General features: G+C 54.0%; 1 protein-coding gene across 2 annotated transcripts in view; it reads right to left on the bottom strand.

The window, feature by feature from the left end:
- Positions 1-21,416, bottom strand: part of MID2 (midline 2) — a 94,465-nt gene that overhangs the window by 7,657 nt on the left and 65,392 nt on the right. For both annotated transcript variants that reach the window (XM_009284598.2, XM_009284599.2), the window contains exons 3-7: positions 21,301-21,408; positions 12,442-12,590; positions 11,806-11,933; positions 10,470-10,613; positions 5,117-5,278 (exon numbers count right to left, since the gene is read on the bottom strand). In XM_009284598.2, coding sequence (XP_009282873.1) covers positions 5,117-5,278; positions 10,470-10,613; positions 11,806-11,933; positions 12,442-12,590; positions 21,301-21,408 — 691 coding nt within the window. The remainder of the gene's footprint in view (positions 1-5,116; positions 5,279-10,469; positions 10,614-11,805; positions 11,934-12,441; positions 12,591-21,300; positions 21,409-21,416) is intronic.

The following is a 21,416-nucleotide window of genomic DNA, read 5'->3' as shown; positions in this document are numbered from 1 at the left end:
TGTAGCTATCTTTTTCCAGCAGTAATGCAAAGAGACAAGCTTTGAGGAAGGGAGGTATAAAAATACTCGGCTCTGTCAGGAAAGAGACAGTCACAGCCCTTTTCACGAAGATGACCCCTTTTTAAGGTCAGTGTGAACAACTGGAGTCCAACCCTTGTCGCTGGTTTGTGCTGGCACATCCCGGCCCAAGGGCTGGAATTGTATCTGCAGACAGCGCGCTGTGATGGGCAAGATGGGCGCTAAAAAGCACACAGGCTGGGTTGCAGAATCTTGCTCAGGACAGAGGGCATTTCAGAGGACGCAGCTGGATGCCTGCTCCCATCTGACCCCCTTCCCAAAATACCACCCTGGCACTGGCAAACAACACGGATTTCACAGACTTTCAATGGTCCCAACCTCAGCTGCCTCAAATCCCCAGCGCGTGAGCCCGGCAGGGTCCTCTGCATTTGCGGCTGCCTGCACCATGCACCCCAAACGATGCTGTGCTGGACGAGGGGGGTTATGGGAAGATGCTGGAGGATTCATGACTTGAGGACAGCATGGCTGGGAGAAGCAGAGGTCTCCTGACGCGGGGTGGGTAGTGGCAGCGGGTCTCAGCCACCACGGGAGAGCCCAGCCAGGTGAGGGGGCTGCCCCACAGCTGCAGGATGCTGCCAGCGCCCCGGCTGCACTTCTGTCCTGCGGGCAGCACAAACCAGAGGTGAAGGGAGAGGAGAGCATTATGTTTTTCACAGGCAAGGGAAGACAAAGCAAGAGAAAAGAATTGCTTGGTGCTGCTGGGCTAGATGGAGATGCCAGTGTGCCAGCCAGGCTCCCTCCACGAGATGGACACTGCTCCGCAATGTCTTCTGGGGGGAGGCTTTGACTGCGCAAGACGGAGCGTGGGCAGAGCAGCCTTCATGTACCCGCTCCCTGCCCAAAGCCTCCATCATCTTCCCCTTTGCTCCCAAGTCAGTGCACCTCTCCAGCCCCAACACAGCCCTGCCTGGCAGAGAACCGGGAGTTATGGCAGTTTCTCCCGTCAGTTTTCATTAACATATACATCCTGGGCCAGTTACTCGGATAACTTTTATCTCACAAATTCAGCTTGCCAGAACATTCCCTATAGCCTTTTGCTGGTTTATCCATCCATGGTGCCGGCATGGGGCTTGAGAGCCATGGGAAACCAGCCAGCTCCAGGGCTGGACACAGCAAGCTGCACCCTCCGGGGTGTTTATCAGCTTAATTGAGCTTCCCTTCCCTGCAAAGTCTCGAGCAGTGCAGCGCCTGAGCAGAAAAGAGGAAATCCTGGCTGGCCTTGGGTGTGTGGGAGCAAAGAGGGAGGAGGGGGCAGCCGGCGTTGCCGCTAGGAAAATGTTCAAGGTTAATTAGGCAGGTCAGTGGTGTGCCGGGAATGGAGATGGGCAGAGGGGAGGTGCTGGCAGGCGGGAGCCTGTACCCCCTGCCTGTGGGACTCCCGGCGTCTGCCCAGCTCCCCTGGGCCTCAGAGGGCTCCTGCCACCCATCAAGGTGAGCAGACGCACGGGCTCTGGATGCTCCTGTTCGCCCCTTGCTCCCTGGAAGAGGTGCACGAGGGAGGGCAGCGCGGAGGCAGGAGGCTTACCCATCCTGGGTGCAGATAAGAATATTTAGTTTTCTATCTACCTCAGCAGTAATTTGTCTGCAAGACAAGGGCTGTTAATGGGGCGGCTACACTGCCAGATTTTCTTTTCTTGATGCTTCATGGGAGGAGTCAATTACGGTGAAGCTCAGCAGGTCCTGCTAACCATGCCAGCTCCAGCGTGTCAAAAAAGCCATCCAGAGGGACAGCCAAGACAGGGCTGCGTGTTGGTTTACATAACAGCTACAGAAATAACTGGACCAAGATCCCCCAGAAGCAAGAGACAACCTCCGACATTCAGCTGCGTGGATGAGGAGCAGCAAGCCTGCTCCGTCGGGTGGGTCGGTGCAGCGGTACCACCGGAGCAGCACCGCCCCGGCTCGTGCCCCGTGGTACGGCAGCTCCCTGTGCACCCTGTTCCTCCCGCTGTGAGGGCAAGGGGACGGGGCAGAGCAGAGAGGGCAGACGGCAGGTGACCGCGTTCGGCTGAAAGCATGCTGCGCAGAGAAAGGCAGGGATGGATACGTACTCCCGCTCTCAAGAAACAATCTCTGTCCTCATTGCAGATGTCCACCACGGTCTGCCCAGCAGAAGAGCAAACCGAGCCACAGTAAGACACTGCCAGCCCTTCTTGCTCTTCTCTTCTCCCCCTCAGCCTGCAGCAGCAACGTCCCTGCTCTGACCAGCCATCTAAGATGCCACCCGCGCCCCATATTCAGAAGTACCCGTGTACAAAACCTGATGGACCTGTGACCCTGCAGCTGGACTATCAACCCGGTCCATAAGCCCTCAGCCAGCTGCCCTGTGGTCAGAAGCAAACAAGCTGAAGAAGGCTGTGGGCCACAGGACGCCTTGCAGACTGAGCTTGACAGTAGTGATTACTGTCCTCCCATCAGACATCACTTTGAGGAAGCAAAGCTGCAGGACTGTAATGTTGAGTTGTCAAGTCGCAGGAAAGCAATAAATCCATCCAAATCTATGAATCTTCCAACAGACACCCTGCTGGGCAGTGAGCTTAGGGTCATCCTGCTCCTTAGAAAGCATCTGCACTAACACAATCCTGTCGTTAACAGGGACCTCGGAGACCATCGCTCAGGCAGCAAACTTGTGCTGCAGCAAACCCACTCCTCCGGCTGAGATCAAACTGACATTTCAGATGGGATGTGGACGTGAGCCACCCCATACAACACAGGAGGTCTCACCAAGAGATGCATAAACCAGGAAGAGACAGAAATGTGAGTGAGAATAAGACCAGTCTGCAATGGTCAAGGCAAGGACCGTAAAAACCACTTTCCCTGCACTTCATTTACTACCAGAGCTGGGACTGTCCCTGTATTCTGGCACGTTCATCCACTTTTGGACACTTGCTAATGAATAAGACCTACTCAGGTCCAGACTCAGCAAAGGAGAGTTTCTCTCTGTCACTAAACCAAAACTATTCTCCCAAGCTCTTCTGTCTGGGCAGTTTGGGAACATAGATTTAGCACCAGCACTGACAGCACTAATGCTGCGGAAATCAATATGTGTCCTGACACCGATCTTCTGGCGATGAAGGAATCTCTCCAAACATCTCTTCAGGAGCAGAAAGAGGGCTGTGAAATATGCTAATTGGCCCATCTCCTGGTCGGGCTGCTGACATTTCTGCCAAGGTTACAGCAGTTGAAAAGTGGGCACTATCTTCTAATCGCCCACTTGAAAAGGAGAAAACCCTGTTGACACATAACGACAAATACAGGCAGAAGAAACGGCCAGCGAGGACGTGCTGGGGGTGCAGCACAAAGCGTCTGCACCTTCAGCCGGCACCACCCCTGATGATAAGCAGCTAACACCCCAAAGGAGCCCTCGTACACTGAGGCTGGCCACAGAAAGAAAATTTATGAATATATATTATATACATATCTATTGCTAAATCAAACATTCAGAAGTTTCCCTAAACGCTTTTCATGGGCTGCAGATAAATGCTGAGACAGTGGCAGAGAGGAATGCATGCCCATTAGCGCCCTGCGCCTCTCCCTCCCATCGCCTGAGCAGGAGGCGCTGGGATCGGTTCCTCGGTCATTCGGTCGTGTGAGAGGAGCTCCTGGCACACACAAAACTACGGTCATACATAACCACTTGTACAGCGCTTCAGGCGAGGCTTGCTTGAGATTTTAAACATGCAGGAAGCTGCTGCAGACACATCCCTGCAACAAGGGGAGTTCAAAACCTGATTGGGCTCTTATTTAATCGAGTTCATCTCCGAAGAGAAGCCTTCAGCAGTGTGCCAGCATCTCTGATGACTGACACTCAGTTAAAAAAACAAAAGAGCAAGCCCCGTCCCCTGGGAGCTGCTACTAAAGCAAACCGCCCTCGCTCCCCTCTGTGCTGCTGTGTCACATCATCGCTCTCGGCTTGTCAAGCCACCTATTTCTTATTTCCAAAGCGAGCGCCTTTCAAAGCATGGGGAAGCACTTAAAAACAGCAACCGCAGGAGGGATACATTTTTAATAAACAAGGCAGAATTGGATTGGAGTTTGCTTCTCGGCAGCTTCCGTCCAGCCCCACTGCTACACTGCCTTACTTAATTTCATTTGGTTTAAAGTCACACAAAGAAAACGAGGAGGTGGAGGCGATAAATCATCTTGAAAGCCTAGTCAAGGCAGGAGCGATTGCAACGTTGGGAAAGGAAACAGAAGGGAGGGTCGTGCTCGCCAGGGCTGGGCAGGGACAGCCTCGATGCGCATCGGAGAGACACGGTGATGGAGCAGGCAGCTGTGGGCAGAAGCCTGGAGAGCCGACTTATTTTCTCCCTCGACATTTCACGCTGTCTCTCCTGTGACGTCCCCCCAGGCAGTCGGTGCTAACGGCCCCGCGGTGTTTGCTGCCCTTCAATGGGAAAAGGCTTCCCTCCTCTCACTGCAAACCCAGAAACTCCCTCCTTGCCGGGACAGGTCTGGCTCCGCTGCCCTCTGATTTTTGATCGAATCTCACTCTGATTTCCCTAGACATATTTAACCCTCCTTGGCCGTCCCCGGGGCGATGTGAAGTGCAACTTCTTTTCTGCTTTGCATGCGGCTGCAAAGCCCCATACACTGCCACACAGACACTTTTCAGTCTCCTTATGGCTCCCCAAAATTGCAACCCGCTGTGAGCAAAGCCATGCACAAGCACACAATTGCCCTGGGACTCCATACATCAGCCCCAAAAAGCCCAGTGATGTAAAGCGACCAGAAAGATGGACCTCCTAAAATCCCAGCTGTCCCAGGGACCTGTAGGGACGGGCGCTGACAGGAGCAGAGAGCTGATGGGAGCTCCAGGCACTGCGTGAGGTAGCAGGAGACCATCCCTCGAGGCAGGGAAGGAGCTGAGACACCGAGTAAGACGGTTAAATGATTTAAATAACCCAGGGGTCTCCATCACGCTGCCAGCAACTGTGGGCTTGCAGGGAGCGGCTCAGCCATACCCCTTTGGACTCGAGCACTGATGAAGCTGCTCTCCCACCACCCATCAACGCGAGGCGAGCGCCCGGGCACGTACTGTTTGTCTTGAGCCTGGCAGGTTCGCTGTTTCGGCTGCCTGCCTGGTTTATGGCCTTGACGAGGAAGATGTAGCGGGTGCCGCTCTGGAGCCCGTGGACGGTGTAGTGGTTCTGCTTGATGTTGGGGACAATCATCCAGCTGTCCATGGAGTTGTAGAGACCTGTGGTACACGAGAGGGGAGGGAAGATTTATTCACAGGAAAGGACAGAATACAAAAACCACGTGCTGCTAACGCAGAGCTCAACGACCATGCATCCCTCAGGCTGATTTACCGTCTGTCTGAGAGTTAAGAGCACCTGCAGGAAAATTTCCACAGATGATAAACCCCAGCAACTCAAAGAGCCTTTTTTATTACCACATGAAGGCAATGCTTGGTAAGACAAAGCCAGGGTGGGGCACTGGCATCTCAAGATGCCGCTGTGGGAAGTGATGGGGAAAGGGTGCAGAGAAAGAGGAATTCAACTGGTGGCACCTTCCAGCCAGGGCAGATGGCACAGTGCCTGGGAAAAGGTGATGCCCACCATCATCCTCTCTCATTTCTTTGCTCCTGCAGGACAAGCTCCCTGCTGCTCTGGGGGCTGCAATATGCAATGCCAGCAGCAGAAAGGGACATGTTTGCACCCTAATCCTCCTCCTGCACGGCGCTCAGTGCTCTGGCGTGGGAAGCAACAATCCATGTCCAAGGGATGCTGATGCTTCGGCTCCCTGTGTAGACTGGTATGCAAAGTGGTTCAAAGAAAATTACAGCTCCCAGCAAAGGGAGCAGGATCTGGACACTTGGAAAACATTCAGGAGCCTGAACTCTTTCTGGAAATGGAAAGGAATTAAGAGCCCGAAGACCACGGAGGCGCTAAGCCCTAATGCTGCGGCAGTTTGTGCTGCCAGAGCTGCAGGGCCCAGCACGTACTGAAAATGTAGTGTTGTATCTAAGGTGGGATGACACAGCACTCCAGGAAAGGAGAAAAGCCCTGCATGCTGCCACAGATGCTGTTACTGCCACTGGCACGGCTGGGGTGAGAATAACCTGCAGTCGCACAAGTACCTCGGGCAGCCAGTGCTGGGGGAAAGGACGCTGAGGGTTTCGGGAGCAACCTCCAGCGCTGGCACCAAGGGGCCGGGGGCAGCGAGTGCCCAGGACCATCCGCTGCAGCACAGAGAAGCTCTGGGCTTTCAGAAAATGGCTTGGGGGCAGCTATCACGACACAGGACTGTTGCTTTAAACCAAAAGAAGAATAAGGAGGAAGCTCAGAAGCAGTAGCTGGAGGCTTCTCGGATCCAGTGGGTCTGGAGGCAAAAGCGAGACGATACGTGAGGAGCGGGTTGTGAATTAAGGGTGACTGGAGGAGGGTTTTTAGCCTCCTATCGCCAGCATACATGTGCACGGCTGGAAGGCAGGAGCCTGGAAAACATACCAACCTCCTCTTTTAAGGTTTACATTGGGGTGTTTATTTATCTCCGGTGGCTCACTCAGCCGGAGGACAAGAGCAGGTTGCAGTCATTGTCAGCCTGGATTTGGTTTAAAATATACGTGAAAATGGCCTAGGGGAGCAGAGCAATGTTATTTGGAGTAGAAAATAAAATTGATGTGATACCTATTGCATCCTACACGCAGAGCTGCTTTCATCGGAGCACACAGCTTTCAGCCAAGCACTGGTAGGTGTTATCTCTCTGCAGACAAGGATCAGCTTTGGATCCTTCATCGGAAAGGACTAGGTGGCTGAGAGACGACAGTCTGGGAGTGATTTGGCCTCCCAAGCAGGTTTCTTTCCCAAAACAACCAAGAAGGGGTTGGTCTTGATGTCTGAGGGCTTCTATCCTTGCCAAAGCTTAAAAAAATCCTTTTTATTCCAGCTTTCGTCATCCATAAAATTGTCCAACTCCTGCCGAGCTCTTGGCTTTAAAGAGAGCATGAAGGGGATGGCTTCCACAGGCCAACTGTGTGCTCTTTGAAAAGGTATTTCCTTTCATGGGAAGCCTCCTCGTGCTCCTGCTAGGTGAGCCCTAGCGCACTATTTCCAGTGTCTCTTCATGCATGAGTTCAGCCAGGACTCAAATGGCTCTCATCACCCAGACCTGACTGTGTTATTTCAAGTGACAATATATTATTCATTTTATCCTCTGAGGTGTTAATTGATGTTTTCTTTACTCCTTCTATGAAGAGCTACCAAAGACAGCCAAAGAAGACACTCCTGATGTGTGCCCCAGAGCTGCCCTTGCTGTTCATCACCCTGTGGTTTCCATAGCCCCCATCTTCCTAACACCTGTGCCAAACCCACACAGCCCCCAAAGGTGGGTAGGTGACTAATTCCCACGCCCCTCAATGGATTGGACTCCAAGCCACGTGCCCAAAGCGGCGTTTGGGGAGAGGTGGGAGCCAGACCCTTCCCCGAGGGGCCCCGGCACAGCCCCAGGGCAAGGGCACAAGTTGCAGCGGGAGAAACCTGGTTAGATAAGGAAAAATATCTTCTAGCTGAGGGTGGGGAAGCACTGGAGCAGGGCCCCGAGAGCTGGGGACTCTCCATCCTTGGAGATGGTCAATGGTAAAGAAACAAGCCCTGAGCAACCTGACTGAGCTCTACGTCAGCCTGGCTTACGCAGAGTTGGTGCAAAGACCTTCAGGTGTCCCTCCCCACCTAAACAATTTGGTGATACCAGCATGGTCCACGTTTCTTCCTCAGCTGGCAGGTGCAGGGGAGGTGGAGGCTGGTGGCCATCTAAGAACGGAGCCAAAGAGGTTACTGAGCTCTCCCAGGCTTTCAGAGAAGAACAAAATGCTGGAGACAACATGTTGTGGCCGGGGGAGGAGAGGAGAGCTGAGCAGGGGAAATCTAGCTGCTGTAGCACTTGGCACCCATAACTAACCTCTGACCGAGAGGAAATAAATCATCTTGTTTTCCAAAATGAGGGCAAAGGCTGCTGGCCAAGGCTGGGGATGCAAGTGCTATCCAGCTTTGAAAGTCGCAAGCAGTAACTTTCTCTGGCAGCTTCCTGCATATTTTAAAGTGCACTTAACAGCCTTCCTGTGCTGCGACACTACGCTTCCAGCACCGATGTCTTCCTGACCAGTGAGATAAACTGACAGCGGCCCAAAAAGCCCACTCTGAAGCGTTTTGTCAGCACTTCCTACAACGGTGAGTGCTACTAAGGAAAACCAGGAATAAAACTTCCTTGCAAGAGCCATGCTGTGGGGATGCTGTGCTCTTCCAAAGCACTACCTCAGGACGGACAAACTGGAAGCTATATTTTTGTTCTCCCATTACAACATCCATATTTTTTTCTCATATGAAACAAACAGTTTCCCTGGACTCTCTCCTATAACTCAGCCCACAAATTAACTTTCCTCCAGAATGTAAACCCCTTCCCTCCAATTTTAGGAAAAAGGCAGTGTTACAAGAAATCATAACAGGTACATATTTCTGATATCTCGAGGACTCACCGGACACCCAAAGGAATAAACCACTGCTGCTGAGACTGGCAAATCATGCTTGGCTTTATGGCAAGGACAAAGAAGCCAGCTTTTTCTTTTTTTCAAATAAACCTTCCTGACAACAAACAAGGAGGAAGACTAAATGGCTCCTGCAGATGTGACGCATCTGTCCTTGTGTGTGTGGGGGGGTGTCACAGTTTCCAGCCCCGGCTTTTTCAACCTGCAGTTTACCAGCCCGCCCTAATGATAAGCCATGGTGCCAACAAGCTCAGAGTCTGAGTCTCTTTTGATCAATTTAGGTGTGGGGGGAGGAAATTAAATAGACATTCGGCACATTCCTTTAGTTTTAATCCCCAGGCAATTTCTGGCTCATTTTACCTTCAAGCCTTCAGATGATTCAGGATGTCTGATGAACTCTACCTGGCTAATATTAGAGCCAAACTCCAGCCCTGATGTCAGATGAGGAGGTTTGCACAGGTAGGTACAACCACATGAAGACTCGGCACAGCTGCAGGCAGAGCCTGCCTGCGACAGCTTGGCTTTGCCATGCCCAGTGTTGTTTTGCACCCTCAGACTACTTTTGGCCCCGGCCGGCACGGTGCTGTGAGGGGCTGGTAGGAATCGTCCCAAGCACAGACTCCTCGACTAACGGTGATGCTGATGAGCAGCGGTACACCGGAGCCCCCGCACACGGCTGGGATGCCCTTGGAGGACAACTCTGGTTTTTAAGGTCCTGATCTTTGGAAGAGCAGCAGGAGGTCGCCAGGACAAAACAATGCTTTGCCAGAGGTGCTCTACCACCCCCCAATTTGCACAGGTGTCTCCCACCACCTCCTTTTCCCTTTGTTGCTTCTGCTTCCTTCATTGCCTTCACTGCTGCTGTTTTCCATCGCACTCAGGCAGCAGGACCAGGGGCAGAGTGCGTCCCTTCAAAGTCACCATAACCACAAGATCGCTTTCTCCTGCTCGCTCTGGTTGAAGACACACCCCGCCTCCAAGGGTGCCTTGCAAACAACCAACCATCCCTTGTGCGGATGTCTCTGGATCCCATTACGTCCCTCCCCAAATGGTGGAGCCAGCTGTTAAATGCAGTGTTAAAATATTTGTAATATTTAAAACCCCATAACTACCATAGTCTTCATCAAGTAACAAATATCCAGGAGGGAGCTTTGCATCCAAGAGATTGCTGGCCTGACCTCGTGGCAAGCCTGGGGGCTGGTTCAGCCCTATAAAACTGTTTTAAAGCTGTCCTGTTGCACTAGAAGATATCACGACATGGAAAATACGCTGAGCACCACACAGTCCATAAAGTCCAGGCTCTCCCAGAGGAGCTGGATGCTGCCACCTGAGCCGCAGGTTCCTTGCTGTCTGACCACAGTGCTTCCTAAGTGATTAGGTACCACTACAGACCCATCATCGAGAGCCCTCCTCAGTCCTCAAATCCCATTCCTGCCACGCAAATTTGTGGTGGTGTGCAAAAATAATTAGGTGTGACAGTTATTTTCAGGAAAAATAACCTGGAGACATGCCTCAATATTGTTATGGAGGATATATAAATCACGCTTAATTACCAGCCCACAGAGCAGCCAGCGCTGCCCTGTCCATACAATCCCAGGGCACGGTGGGAGATGTACAGATCCGGTAGCTGTGAGACGGACGAGACCCTCTAATGCACCAAATGCTTCACCGAGCCAGAGGTTGCAGACACCCAGTGCAGGGCAAAACAATTCAGTTATGGACCCCCAGCACGGGGGGGTCCTCCATCATTTTCATTACAGCCCTAGGCGGTGTCCTCAGAGGATCCTTCATTGCGCCTTCCTCCCCTAATTCCCAGCCTTTAAACCTGCTGATTCTCCCCGAGAACCTTTTGTCTTCCCAAATTGGACCACGGTTCCCCAAACTGAGCTGGTGCGCAGCGACTTACTGATGAAGTTGGCTTGGCCAGTGAAGATGGTGTACTGCAGCTCATAGGAGCTGACGCTGAACTCGTCCTCCGAGATCCAGTGGACGGTGATCGTGTCATGGGAGGCCGTGCAAAGCTCCTCTCGGACGGACGGCGGGTTCGGTGCTGCAGGAGATCACAGATAACGTATTTCAGTAAGTCTGTGCTTTCTTTTCTTAATATACCTAGGGCTTTTTTGCTCCCTTAAGGATAGAGATGGGCTTGTGCGGGGAGCAGTCTCTTGACACAAACAATTGTCTCATTTTATCTGTCATTGTGTTTCCTACTTAACTAAACTTTTTAGTGCGATAACTAAATATCCAGGGGCCAGTGTGTTTTCAGGTGTGCCAGAATGAGGGGTTATCGCTGCTGCCTCCATCAGGTCTGACACCCCCACCCTGAAACAAGCTGAGAAGCCACTTCAAAATCCAGCTATTTCTCAGCACTGACTGTGGAATAAGTATTTCGTCCCGTAACTGTTCCGGACACATGTTTGTTGTTAATTTTTCATTGCAAGCTGATCTGCTTCACAATGAATAAAATCGGATTTGGGTGAGTGATGATGTCCTTGCTTCTCCAAAGCTTTCATGCCTCCCCCTGGTTTTCCAGCACACGGAACGGTCCAGCAGCGTCGGCTGCGGCAGGGCTCCTCCCGGACACCCCGCATCGCCCCGGACGAGGGCAAGAGCAGCATTTAGCCTGTGCTACAGGCATCAAGGCAGCACCAAGAGGCCCAGGCAAGGTCTCTCCCCACAGGAGTTCATAATTTAGCACCGAGACCCACAGAAAGGACAGCAAAAGGGAAATGCTAAAGCATGCAGTGCATTAGAAGTATAATAATTGGTTAATTCACTGCTCTGTCTCTGTAATCTGCCCTCTCAGATCTTTATGTGCATTAGCTTCCTCCCCGGGTCGTGGAGACCGTCATTTTTCACCTGCTTTCTGAACTTTTCCACCTGCCCTCCGGGAGAGGCAGAGTGCAAACAGGAATGGGGATGTTCTGCCCTCTCAGATCTTTATGTGCATTAGCTTCCTCCCCGGGTCGTGGAGACCGTCATTTTTCAACTGCTTTCTGAACTTTTCCCCCTGCCCTCCGGGAGAAGCAGAGAGCTAACAGGAACATGGGGAGATGTCACTGTCCTGGTGACAGCACAGCCTCTGCTCTGCCACAGCTGACCAGGCACTTTTTACTGGTGAGGATGAGTGGCAACCTAGTTTGCTTTACAATACGCCTGCCAGCCCTCGGCGGGGTGCCGGGGAGGAGGGCTGCAGGGAAGACACGGGGCGCAGGCAGTGGGGAGTGTGCCTGTGCACTCACCGGTTAGATAATCCAGCCCCTCCAGCAGCTTCTTCTCTCTGGAAAAATCTAAAGCAAAGTTTTCAAAGGCATCATTAAAATTGATATCTGGTATCAGAACTTGAGAGGATGCAGTTGCCATGGCGACCCTGAAAGAAAGGAAGAGACCATCAATACACATCAGGGTGCAGGCTGCTCCCAACACCCAGCAGCGGCGAGACGGGGGATTAGAAGAGTGCAAGCAGTGGTGACATTACATGCCGTCGGGAAACCAGCTCGCACCTACTAACCACTGCTCCTGCCCCAGCAGGGTGGCCCAGCCTGGGGACAGGCACCCAGAGAGGTGGGGGGGCTCCATTCTTGGGGGGTCCCAGCCCCGACTGCCCCCCGAGCTCTCTTTGGATTGGCATTTCCACCACTTTCCCCCCCCCCAGGGAACGATGTTTGCTCCCATAGTAGATGTTCAGCTTGGTTAGGACCTGCCATGTCCTGCAAGGGATGGGAACCAGCAACACCCCTGATCGGCATTTATTTGAGGGCAGCATGCTGGAAGGCTGCGGGGGGGGGACGACAGGGTGTCCCTGGGCAGGGAGCTGTGACCAGGGGACAACTCCAGCGACATCCCATCGGTGTCCTGAGCCAAGCGTGCCAGCCCACCTCTCGGCCACGTTCCTGGCTGTCTGCAGGAACCGCGCATGGTCGTTCTCCTTCAGGATGTGCTCTGCCTGGTTGATGAGGACCGTCGAGCGCTCGAGACACTGCCGGCAGTTAGCAACCTGCTGGGCCAGCTTCCGCAGCTTCATCACCTGCGAGAGGAGCAGAGGGAAGCAAAGGTGCTCAGAAGCCAGCACGTAGTTTGAAAAGCACTGAGGAAACCCCATCCTAAGCCAGGGGCTGCTCAGGGGAAGCAAGGAGTGGTGAAATGGCACAGAAATGTCCCCAAAGGCTCTGGGGAGGCAGAGCAGCAATGCACTTTCAGTGTTAAATTTTGCTTGTAGATGGGAAAGCCCCAGGGAAAAGCCTCCGCACTGCTCTAAGGGTCCCACGCGTGATCAAAGCAGAAGAGTGATGCATCCTCTCTCCACTCCTCCCGTGCAAATGCAATGTCATCCCCCCTAGAATCATAGAATCATTAAGGTTGGAAAAGACCTCTAAGATCATCGAGTCCAACCATCAACCCAACACCACCATGCCCACTAAACCATGTCCCTAAGCGCCTCATCTACACGTCTTTTAAATACCTCCAGGGATGGTGACTCAACCACTTCCCTGGGCAGCCTGTTCCAATGTTTAACCACTCTTCCAGTAAAGAAATTTTCCCTGTGCTGGCTCTCAGTAGATTTGGCCAGGAGAGGAGCGCTCCTGCAAAGCAATTCAGCACAGGGCAAGGAAACCTCATGCTGGCTCAGCCCCAGCAGAACTGCTGGAAAACATCACATTTGCAGCCACAAATCATTTTGCAATTAAAGGTGAGGTGCTGCAGTAAGACGGGACAGGAGAGTCACCCACAACACAGGGAAGCAGGAGCTGAGAAACCAGCCCAGGTACCAGCTTGCACCCAAAAATAGGGCATGTGGCTTGAACGGGCTCTGCTCCATCCACACAAGTGTCCCACAAGTCCCGCACAGCCTGTGCTTGGAGCCAGGGCTCAGGGCTCTGACGTGTCCAGTGGAAACTCAGATCTGGTCCAGCCACCGTTCAAAAGGGGACATGAAGCAACTCCAGGAAAAAGCACCTCTGACACCTTGGTCCTTTCCCTGCAAAGCTCTGTGGAAGATATTTAGTGATAGCTTAAGACAGTACTGAACAAGCCATTAAGGAATAAACAAAGTGAACAGGTTTGATGGCACCTCTTTTCTCTTCTGCAAAGTACCAGTACTCAGCAGCAGTGAGGGGAGCAAAGAAACCAGAAGAAATGTTATTTCTTAGGCAAAATCTCCATGTCTCAGGGGAACGCTGTGCGGGAGCACTAGGGAAAGCCCCTTTGAAACTCCCACCTTCTCCATGCAGCCAGGGTGAAGCTAAAGGAAAGGCAGGCACGAGCCCCAGGTCACCCCTGAGGCTACTCATGGATTGCGATGGTCATGTTTCTGTAGGGTCTACTGAATTAAGGCCTACAGCTCCGACAATAAAATAATCACGAGATGTAACCCCCTTCTTTCCCTCCTGTGTCTACATGAACACACACACGTGTGCAGCCACTCCCAGCACCGACTTCACGTCAGACTGCACTCAGGTAAAATTTGGTCACCCTGGGGCTCAGACCCTACAGCATCCCCTTCACCTTCCGAAGAGCACGGACGGCACCAAGCAGGAGGGTAAAGGGCTGGAAACCCAGAAGCGATGGGGGCTTGTCAGAGACCAGGCAGCTTCACGCTGGAAATGGGAAAACTCAAATGTGAGCCAGGAGCAGAGCAGGTTGGAGGGAAAAGGGACATTACAGAGGAGCCAACAACAGATTTTTGGGGTAGTTCTCCTGTTTAAGCTGGGAGCACAGGGGAACTCAGGAAAGCCTGGAGCTGGAGGCGGCTGAGGTCAATACCACGTGTTTAAAACCCGCTGTACTGTTGCTCTGGCTGTCTGATGCTTTGCTGGTGCCAAAGACAATATTTTGATTCGGGAGGAGCAGTCCTGGGTCCTACATCAGCACCAACAAAGACACAGAAGAAAGGAGGCGAATCAGTACACTGGGAATTGCATTGGCAGCCAAGCTGCAAGTAATTCTGTATCTGGAAAAGCATCTTGAGAGGGACAACGAGGCACTTGCTAATGAAATATAAATTCCCACTGCCCTGTTCCCACGTGCATCTGCAGCGAAGGACCCTGCAGACACCCAGGGGAGGGGAAAGCAAATTTCAGCAGATAGAGCTGGGCTGGGAGTACCTGAAACAGCAGATTCTGAAATGATAAATCCCACTTCAGACCTCTGCCCTGTGCTCTGCAGCCGAATCCCACACGAGGCTCTCCTGAACAGCATTGCCCAAATTTATCTTAAAAGGAAACGAGTGGTCCTCCAGGAGTGCGCCTGTGGCATCAACCAGAGAAACACCATTTCCTCTCACTTATTTAGCAGACACTTGCAACCAAGCATCGTGCTGGACTCATCCTGTGAGAATGCAACGGCAGAGATTTAGCCGTGTCCTCTCTGCTCCATAGGACCACCGGCAGCTCTCCCAGCCCACCTCTGAAGGGAGCAGCCGGTACGTTGTGCTGCTTGTCTGCATGCCTTCAGATTATTTCCTTGTTTCCTTTTCTTTAACAAGGGAGCAGGGCATTCTGCAAGGCTCACGAAGCTGTCACGACAGCGGCTCCTGGAGCTCCTCATGTGGCAGCTCCTCACTTGCTGCCGCTGCCCTGCAGCACGTTGTCAATCCACACACCACCCCACCCACGTCTGTGGTTTGAAAATCCATCAGGAAGCAAAAGCAGGAGCTCTCGGAGGTGACGGAGGCTGCTGGAGCTGCTCTTCCGAGGTGTCAGCACTGTGGGTGCATTTACAATTAAGTAGCGTGCTAATCCCCCAGCTGACAGCAGGGCCCTGCTCCCCTTACACAGCTGCGGGCGTCCTTCCACAGCCCCCAGCACCTCTGCAGGAGCTCAAAATAGACAAGACCAAGGGTGAAAAGCCAACAAATGAGCTCCGGGCACCCCAAGCCAAGAAAAAGCCGTGACTTTGCATCCCCCCCGAACACCTAAGGGTTTCCATTGCACCTAGCAACATGGCTGGGTGCCAGATGACAGAGCCCTGCGAGACCAGTGCAGCACCCACCTGGCTGCACCCACTCCAGCACCGGCCACAGAGCAGCATGCCGGGCTGCAGCAGGAGGGGACCTTGGGGTGAATCACCAGCAAGGTGAGGACACTTGGGCATCCTCCAGCCAGCACCGTGAGCTCTGCAAAGGTGCTCAGGGTGAGGCATCCCTTGGGAAGTGCCCACTGCGCTGCCAGCACGGGTGAGGACGTCACCCATCAGAGGTGAGGATACCCTTGGTACCTGCCTGCTCCATCCATCCGGCAGAAACACCTGCCAGACCCTGGTACCCATGCCGTGAGATTTACTGCCTGGAGCCAGCCATGTGCCAGCTCCAGGCAAGCAGTGAGGAAGCTCAGGTTAAACCTGGGAGGTAACGATGTGTGGCCAGGCAGCTGTCACTTGTCGGCGGAGGTGGCAGAGCTCCCAGCCCCAAACGATGTGTGGCCAGGCAGCTGTCACTTGGCGGAGGTGGCAGAGCTCCCAGCCCCGTGTCCCTGCAGCGTGATGCTGGGCTGCAGCATCTCCCTGCACCCGCTCCGGCACCTGCGAAGATCCCAGATGGGGCTGACCACACCATGGCCGCGGGTCCCAGTGCAGGGCTGTGAGCCCAGAAGCAGCTGGACGATGGGAGCAGGCAGAGGAGAGAGGGAGAGGAAAGGAGGCAGCAGAGCACATCACCACGGTTTAATCGCTCCGCTTCCCCCACAGAGGCTTGCCAGCTCCCAGGTGCACAGCCACGTACACGTGCAGGGTTGGCGTGCCGGTGGCTGGGAGCAGGACCAGATGAAGCAGGTAGTGCTTGTTACGCCGCATGACACTTGGATTTGTTGCCACTGCTGTTATCAGGACCAGACGTGCAGCCTGCTTCCGCCGCAGCAAGAAGTCACGGGCTCCGACTCACTGTTGACTTAACGCTCACATGTAGTTTGAATTACAGCGATAGCAAATAACGCTGTGAATTCAGAAACGCTCCTGCCAGGGCCCCGCAAGCTGCCACACACCCAACATGCTCCTGGGGTTGTCCTGTGAAACCTGGCCTCGCTCCCTGCAGCCCTGGCAGTGTCCGTCCCCCCCCGCCCCAAGTTAAGGTTGGAAGGGACCTCTAAAGGTCATCTAGTCCAACCCCCCTGCCATGGGCAGGGACATCTTTCACTAGGTGAGCTTGCTCAAAGCCCCATCCAACCTGACCTTGAACACTTCCAGGGATGGGGCATCCACAGCTTCTCTGGGCAACCTGCTCCAGTGTCTCACCACCCTCATCGAAAAACATTTCTTCCTTATGTCCGGTCTAAACCTGCCCTCTTTCAGTTTAAAACCATCGCCCCTTGCCCTGTCACTACAGGCCCTGGTAAAAAGTCTCCCTCCATCTTTCTTAAGAAAACCTTTTATATATTGAAAGGCTGAAATAAGGTCTTCCCGGAGCCTTCTCTTCTCCAGGCTGAACAACCCCAACTCTCTCAGCCTTTCTTCCTAGCAGAGGGGTTCCAGCCCTCCTCTGGACCCACTCCAACAGGTCCATGTCCTCCTTGTGCTGGGGACCCCAGAGCTGGACACAGTGCTTCAGGGGAGGTCTCACCAGAGCCGAGTAGAGGGGCAGAATCCCCTCCCTCCACCTGCTGGCCACGCTGCTGGTGATGCACCCAGGACACTGTTGGCTTTCTGGGCTGCAAGCGCACATGGCCAGCTGATGTCCAGTTTTTCATCCATCATCCTCCCGCATTCCTTCTCGGCTCGGCTGGGCTCTTCTCTCCAGCCTGTATTGATACCAGGGGTTGCCCCAACCCAAGTGCAGGACCTTGCACTTGGCCTTGTTGAACTTGATGAAGTTCACATGGGCCCACTCCTCCAGCCTGTCCAGGTCCCTCTGGATGGCATCCCGTCCCTCCAGTGTATCACATCCACTGCCCCAGCACAGAGCTGGCTCCGAGGGCCTCCTGGCCAGCAGACAACAGAGGGGAATTTGGGTTTGTTTAAGCCTCTCCCAGTACAGCCATCCTTTACTCAACAGCGGGTGGGCTAAGAGCCCCCGTTCTCCTCTGTGCATCCCGCTGAGGGTTTGCAGTCGCTGCTGCTAGACTTTTCTGTAATTAGGCTAGTGGCCTGGTTAGCCTACAGGGCAGGTGCTCAGGGCACATCAGTTTTTGAGAAAAACCCAAAGCCCACAATCTTAGTGGTGAGACCAAATATCCAACCTCTCCCTCAGGGCAGCAGAGCTGGCACCTGGCTGTACCCAAGGGCTGCACCCTTCAAAGAGCCAAGGAAGCTGGGTGGTGCTTCCCCCTCCTGATATGCAATAAGAAGCAATCACCCCTAAACCCGAACTCTCCTGGCCTTTTCCCAGCAAGGCAGGGCTGAAAGCGTGGCTGCCTTGGGATCCTGCCCCTCACCAAGCCGCCTCGCTGCACTTCCCTCCTCCGAGGAGAGCATCCCACGGAGACCCAGCCCATCCCAGTGCCGGTGTCTGGGCAGGGCCGGGGGAAGTCATGCGAAGAGCAGGGGAGTTGCCTGGCTTACGGGATAAGACATGGGTGAACAAAGCCAGTGATGCAGCATCTAAACCATGGCGTGGGTCACTCCATAGCCACTGCCATTTGCTTCTCACGTCCTTCTCACTACCTGGCGCACCGGCAAGATTATTAGCGAGCAAGAAGATGCTGGCTTGGATGAATGACATCCAAACGAGGGGGTCAGACAAGTGGCACAGACTCGTGACAGAAAGTGCAATGAGGGACATGTCTGTCCAGAGCCCCAGGGTCTGGGGGGATCCTCTTGGGCTGGTCGGGAGCTCTGCAACCCCCCAATGCCCCCACCACTCAGGGACGGGGAGGGCTGCCACCCCAGGGAGCATCCCAGGGGACGGGCCCGGGGGGGGGGGGCAGGGAGCAGCACGCCACAGCAAGCTGTGCCCCAGCGGCACGTAGCGGGGAGGAGCACGGGCTCATCTTCGCTAGCAGCGGGCAGACACAGCTCAAAATGGCTATTTGCACAAGGAAGCGATTCTCCTGCTGGGGCTTAATGGGCTGATGGATGGTTCATTTTATGACCAGACTTGTCAGAAAAAAATTACCAAAAGGAGAATAAGGAAGAGAAATAAGACGACTTTTGTGTCAAGGGAGGACTCGTTGAGCCCTGGAGTAGCTGTCAGCCTCGGACAGGGAGAGGCAGGAGAGCCCCTGCCCTTACCACGATTGCTCCCAGGAGCTGCTGGTGTGCCCAGACCCAGCTCTCCTCGGCCACATCCCTGCAAGGACCACAGCCTGCAGCATTAATACTAGGCAAAGCCTCCGCTGTGGCTAAGGGAAAAGGAGGTGCAGATGCCCTGGCCCGAGGCCAGCCAGGCTGGGCTGTGACACCAGCACCTGCAGTGCTCCGAGCAGGAGACATGGGTGCTGGCACCCGCTGGCCGGATCCACGCCGTGGCAGAGTGCTCTTCAGGGCAGCCCAGCTGCCTGCTTCCCTCCTGCTCCTCCTCTCGCATCCTCGCTGATGATTTTTTTCTGCCTCCTGGGTCCTTCCCACGTATTCCCACCACCTCAGTGCCACGTTCACCACGGGGTGCTGCCCAGTCTCATGGGCAGTGGTATCCAAGCCCCAGCAGAGCACGAACCTGAGTCCTGCAAGGTGCGAGCCTAGCTTGGAGCTGCACGTGGGCTCCTCAGTATCTAATCTCTGGTGGGTTTCCAAAGACGTGTGTGACACATCCGGGAAGAACTCTTTTTTAGGATTACTGGAATAAAAGATACCTAAAGGCTGGGCATGGTTTCCTTATGTCAAAGGTGCATTGTTCAGGAGCATGGCAGGCATCATCCTCCGGGCATCCTCGCCTGGCATCCCTCACTCCCACCCATGACCAAGCACAAACTTCAGGCTGCTGTTCTGGTCCTTACATCTCTCTCGCTGCCTGCAGAGGCGGAGGAGCTCCATCTCACAGCTACAAAAGCAGCCCTGGGACAGAGCAGCCAATTCCTCCCAGGACCGTACTCCGGCTGGAGACAAACTGCTGCCTCAGCGTTTTTGCCTCCATAGACTTTCCTTCTTGGGCCTGGGGCTGCCATTCTTTCCAACACCGTACAATCAGGCTGCTCCAGGCATCCGTCAGGCCATTTGTCAGGAAAAGCAGCCCAGAACAAATGGAAAACCAAATGGCAATTCAGCAGGAAAGCAGTATTTCTCACTCTGCAGTCGGAGCGCTTCAAACCAGCCACAGTCTCCGGTGCTTCCTCCTTTCTTTTGTGTTTGGAGCTTTTTTAACTCTCCAATGTTTGTGTCTGGGGTTCCTCAGAAAGGCTGCTTCCCGTTCACACTTGGAAATCGTTGCTCAGAGGTGTCAAAAGCAATGGAGGAAACCTGGCCAGCCTCCCCGCAGGCCAGCGCTGGCAGCACAGGGGGTTAACAGAGGGGCATTGCAGTGCTGCAGACCCGCACATTTCCATCTCCAGCCCAATTTCACCAGCAAAGAGGCTTATTCCAGTTTCCAGGTACCTTTGGTAACCAAAGCCAGTCCCCTCCCTGATACTGCCAGTACCACTGTCCCCACATCCATCTCCCACCGGTGCAGTGCTGGGTTTGCAGCTACGTGGGCACAAGCTTGCTACTCCTACCCTGGCAATTAATAGCAGCCAAGCGTTTCTTCTGCTGATGGCTTTGGGCACTAACTGGGGCCTCTCTCCTCTACCCAGCTGCCAATTTGTAGGAAAACAACATCTTTGAGCCTTCCAGCACCCTGCCAAGTACGGCTGAAACTGGACAACATGGTCAAAAGACGTTACGGGGAGAGGGTGGGAAGTGAGAGGCAGACAGACAGATGGACCAGCAGAAGGCACCGTTACATAAAATATGTTCCCTGAAGTGGCTGGGATAAAAGCACACATTTTAAAGCTTCCACTCCTGCCGAGGGTGTCCGAGAGTCATGCTGGTTGGCTCTCTTGTGTACGCACGCAGCGCAACCTGCTCCCAAACCTTTGCCTGCAAAAAAATCTGTATCTGGGGCGATGCTGCTCCCTGGCTTAGCTATCGGCACCGTGATGGATGCAGAGCTGGACCCTAACGCATGTTCAAGCTCAGTAAGCAAGGCAAAGGGCTTGTGCACGCACGCTGTAAACTCCCGTGGGTGCCGCTCAGAGCTACAGCTGATCCCTCCAGCCTCTCCCCATCGCACGGAAACCACCGGGAAAAGCCAAGACACCTGGAACCGCTGGAGGAAGGGTCCAAACACCCCTTCAAAGAAAAGGGTGAGAAACCAGCTCACCTACGGCTATGCTGCAGTGCAGAGCGTGTAGCCTCTCCTTTATCTGCAGTGCAGGACTTGGATGGCCCTTCCATATTAATTCTACGTTATTATATTAGCACCGCAGTGTTAGAAAAACCCTGAGGAAGCTGTCTGGACTGATCCAAGCAACTGTACCAATTTGTCATGCTAATCAACGCGCCTTCCCTCCTCCGGCCATGTCAAGCACACGCCTTGTCCTTGGCAGAAGAGCCCTGGGGACAGCAGCAGCGAGGGACACCAGGACTTGCACACCATTTGGGGTGGCAGGGAGATGAAACTGTGTGCACCGATGGCTGCCCAAAGCAATTTCTTCACGGACAAGGCCACACATGCCACTAGCAGCCCCTCTGCACATGGCTGGGACATCCCAGCATCACGGGCTGACAAACTGCTGGGCTGTCCCCAGAGAGGAAGGATGGACCCTGCAGCAGCCACCCCACAGGCGCAGGAGGGGACCCTCGAACCCCCGGACGCACAAGCTGGCCCTCCTTACCTTCGTCTCCTTGATCTTGACAGCAATGACCTGCTTGCGCTGGCGGATGATCTCCATGAGCTCATCACACTCCTCCATCAGCTTGGCCTCATGCATGGCTGTGTTCACCTGGCCAG

Source organism: Aptenodytes forsteri, unplaced genomic scaffold (assembly GCF_000699145.1).
Source record: "Aptenodytes forsteri isolate BGI_AS27 unplaced genomic scaffold, ASM69914v1 Scaffold455, whole genome shotgun sequence".
Taxonomy (NCBI): domain Eukaryota; kingdom Metazoa; phylum Chordata; class Aves; order Sphenisciformes; family Spheniscidae; genus Aptenodytes; species Aptenodytes forsteri.
This window is presented reverse-complemented; position numbering and strand designations above follow the sequence as displayed.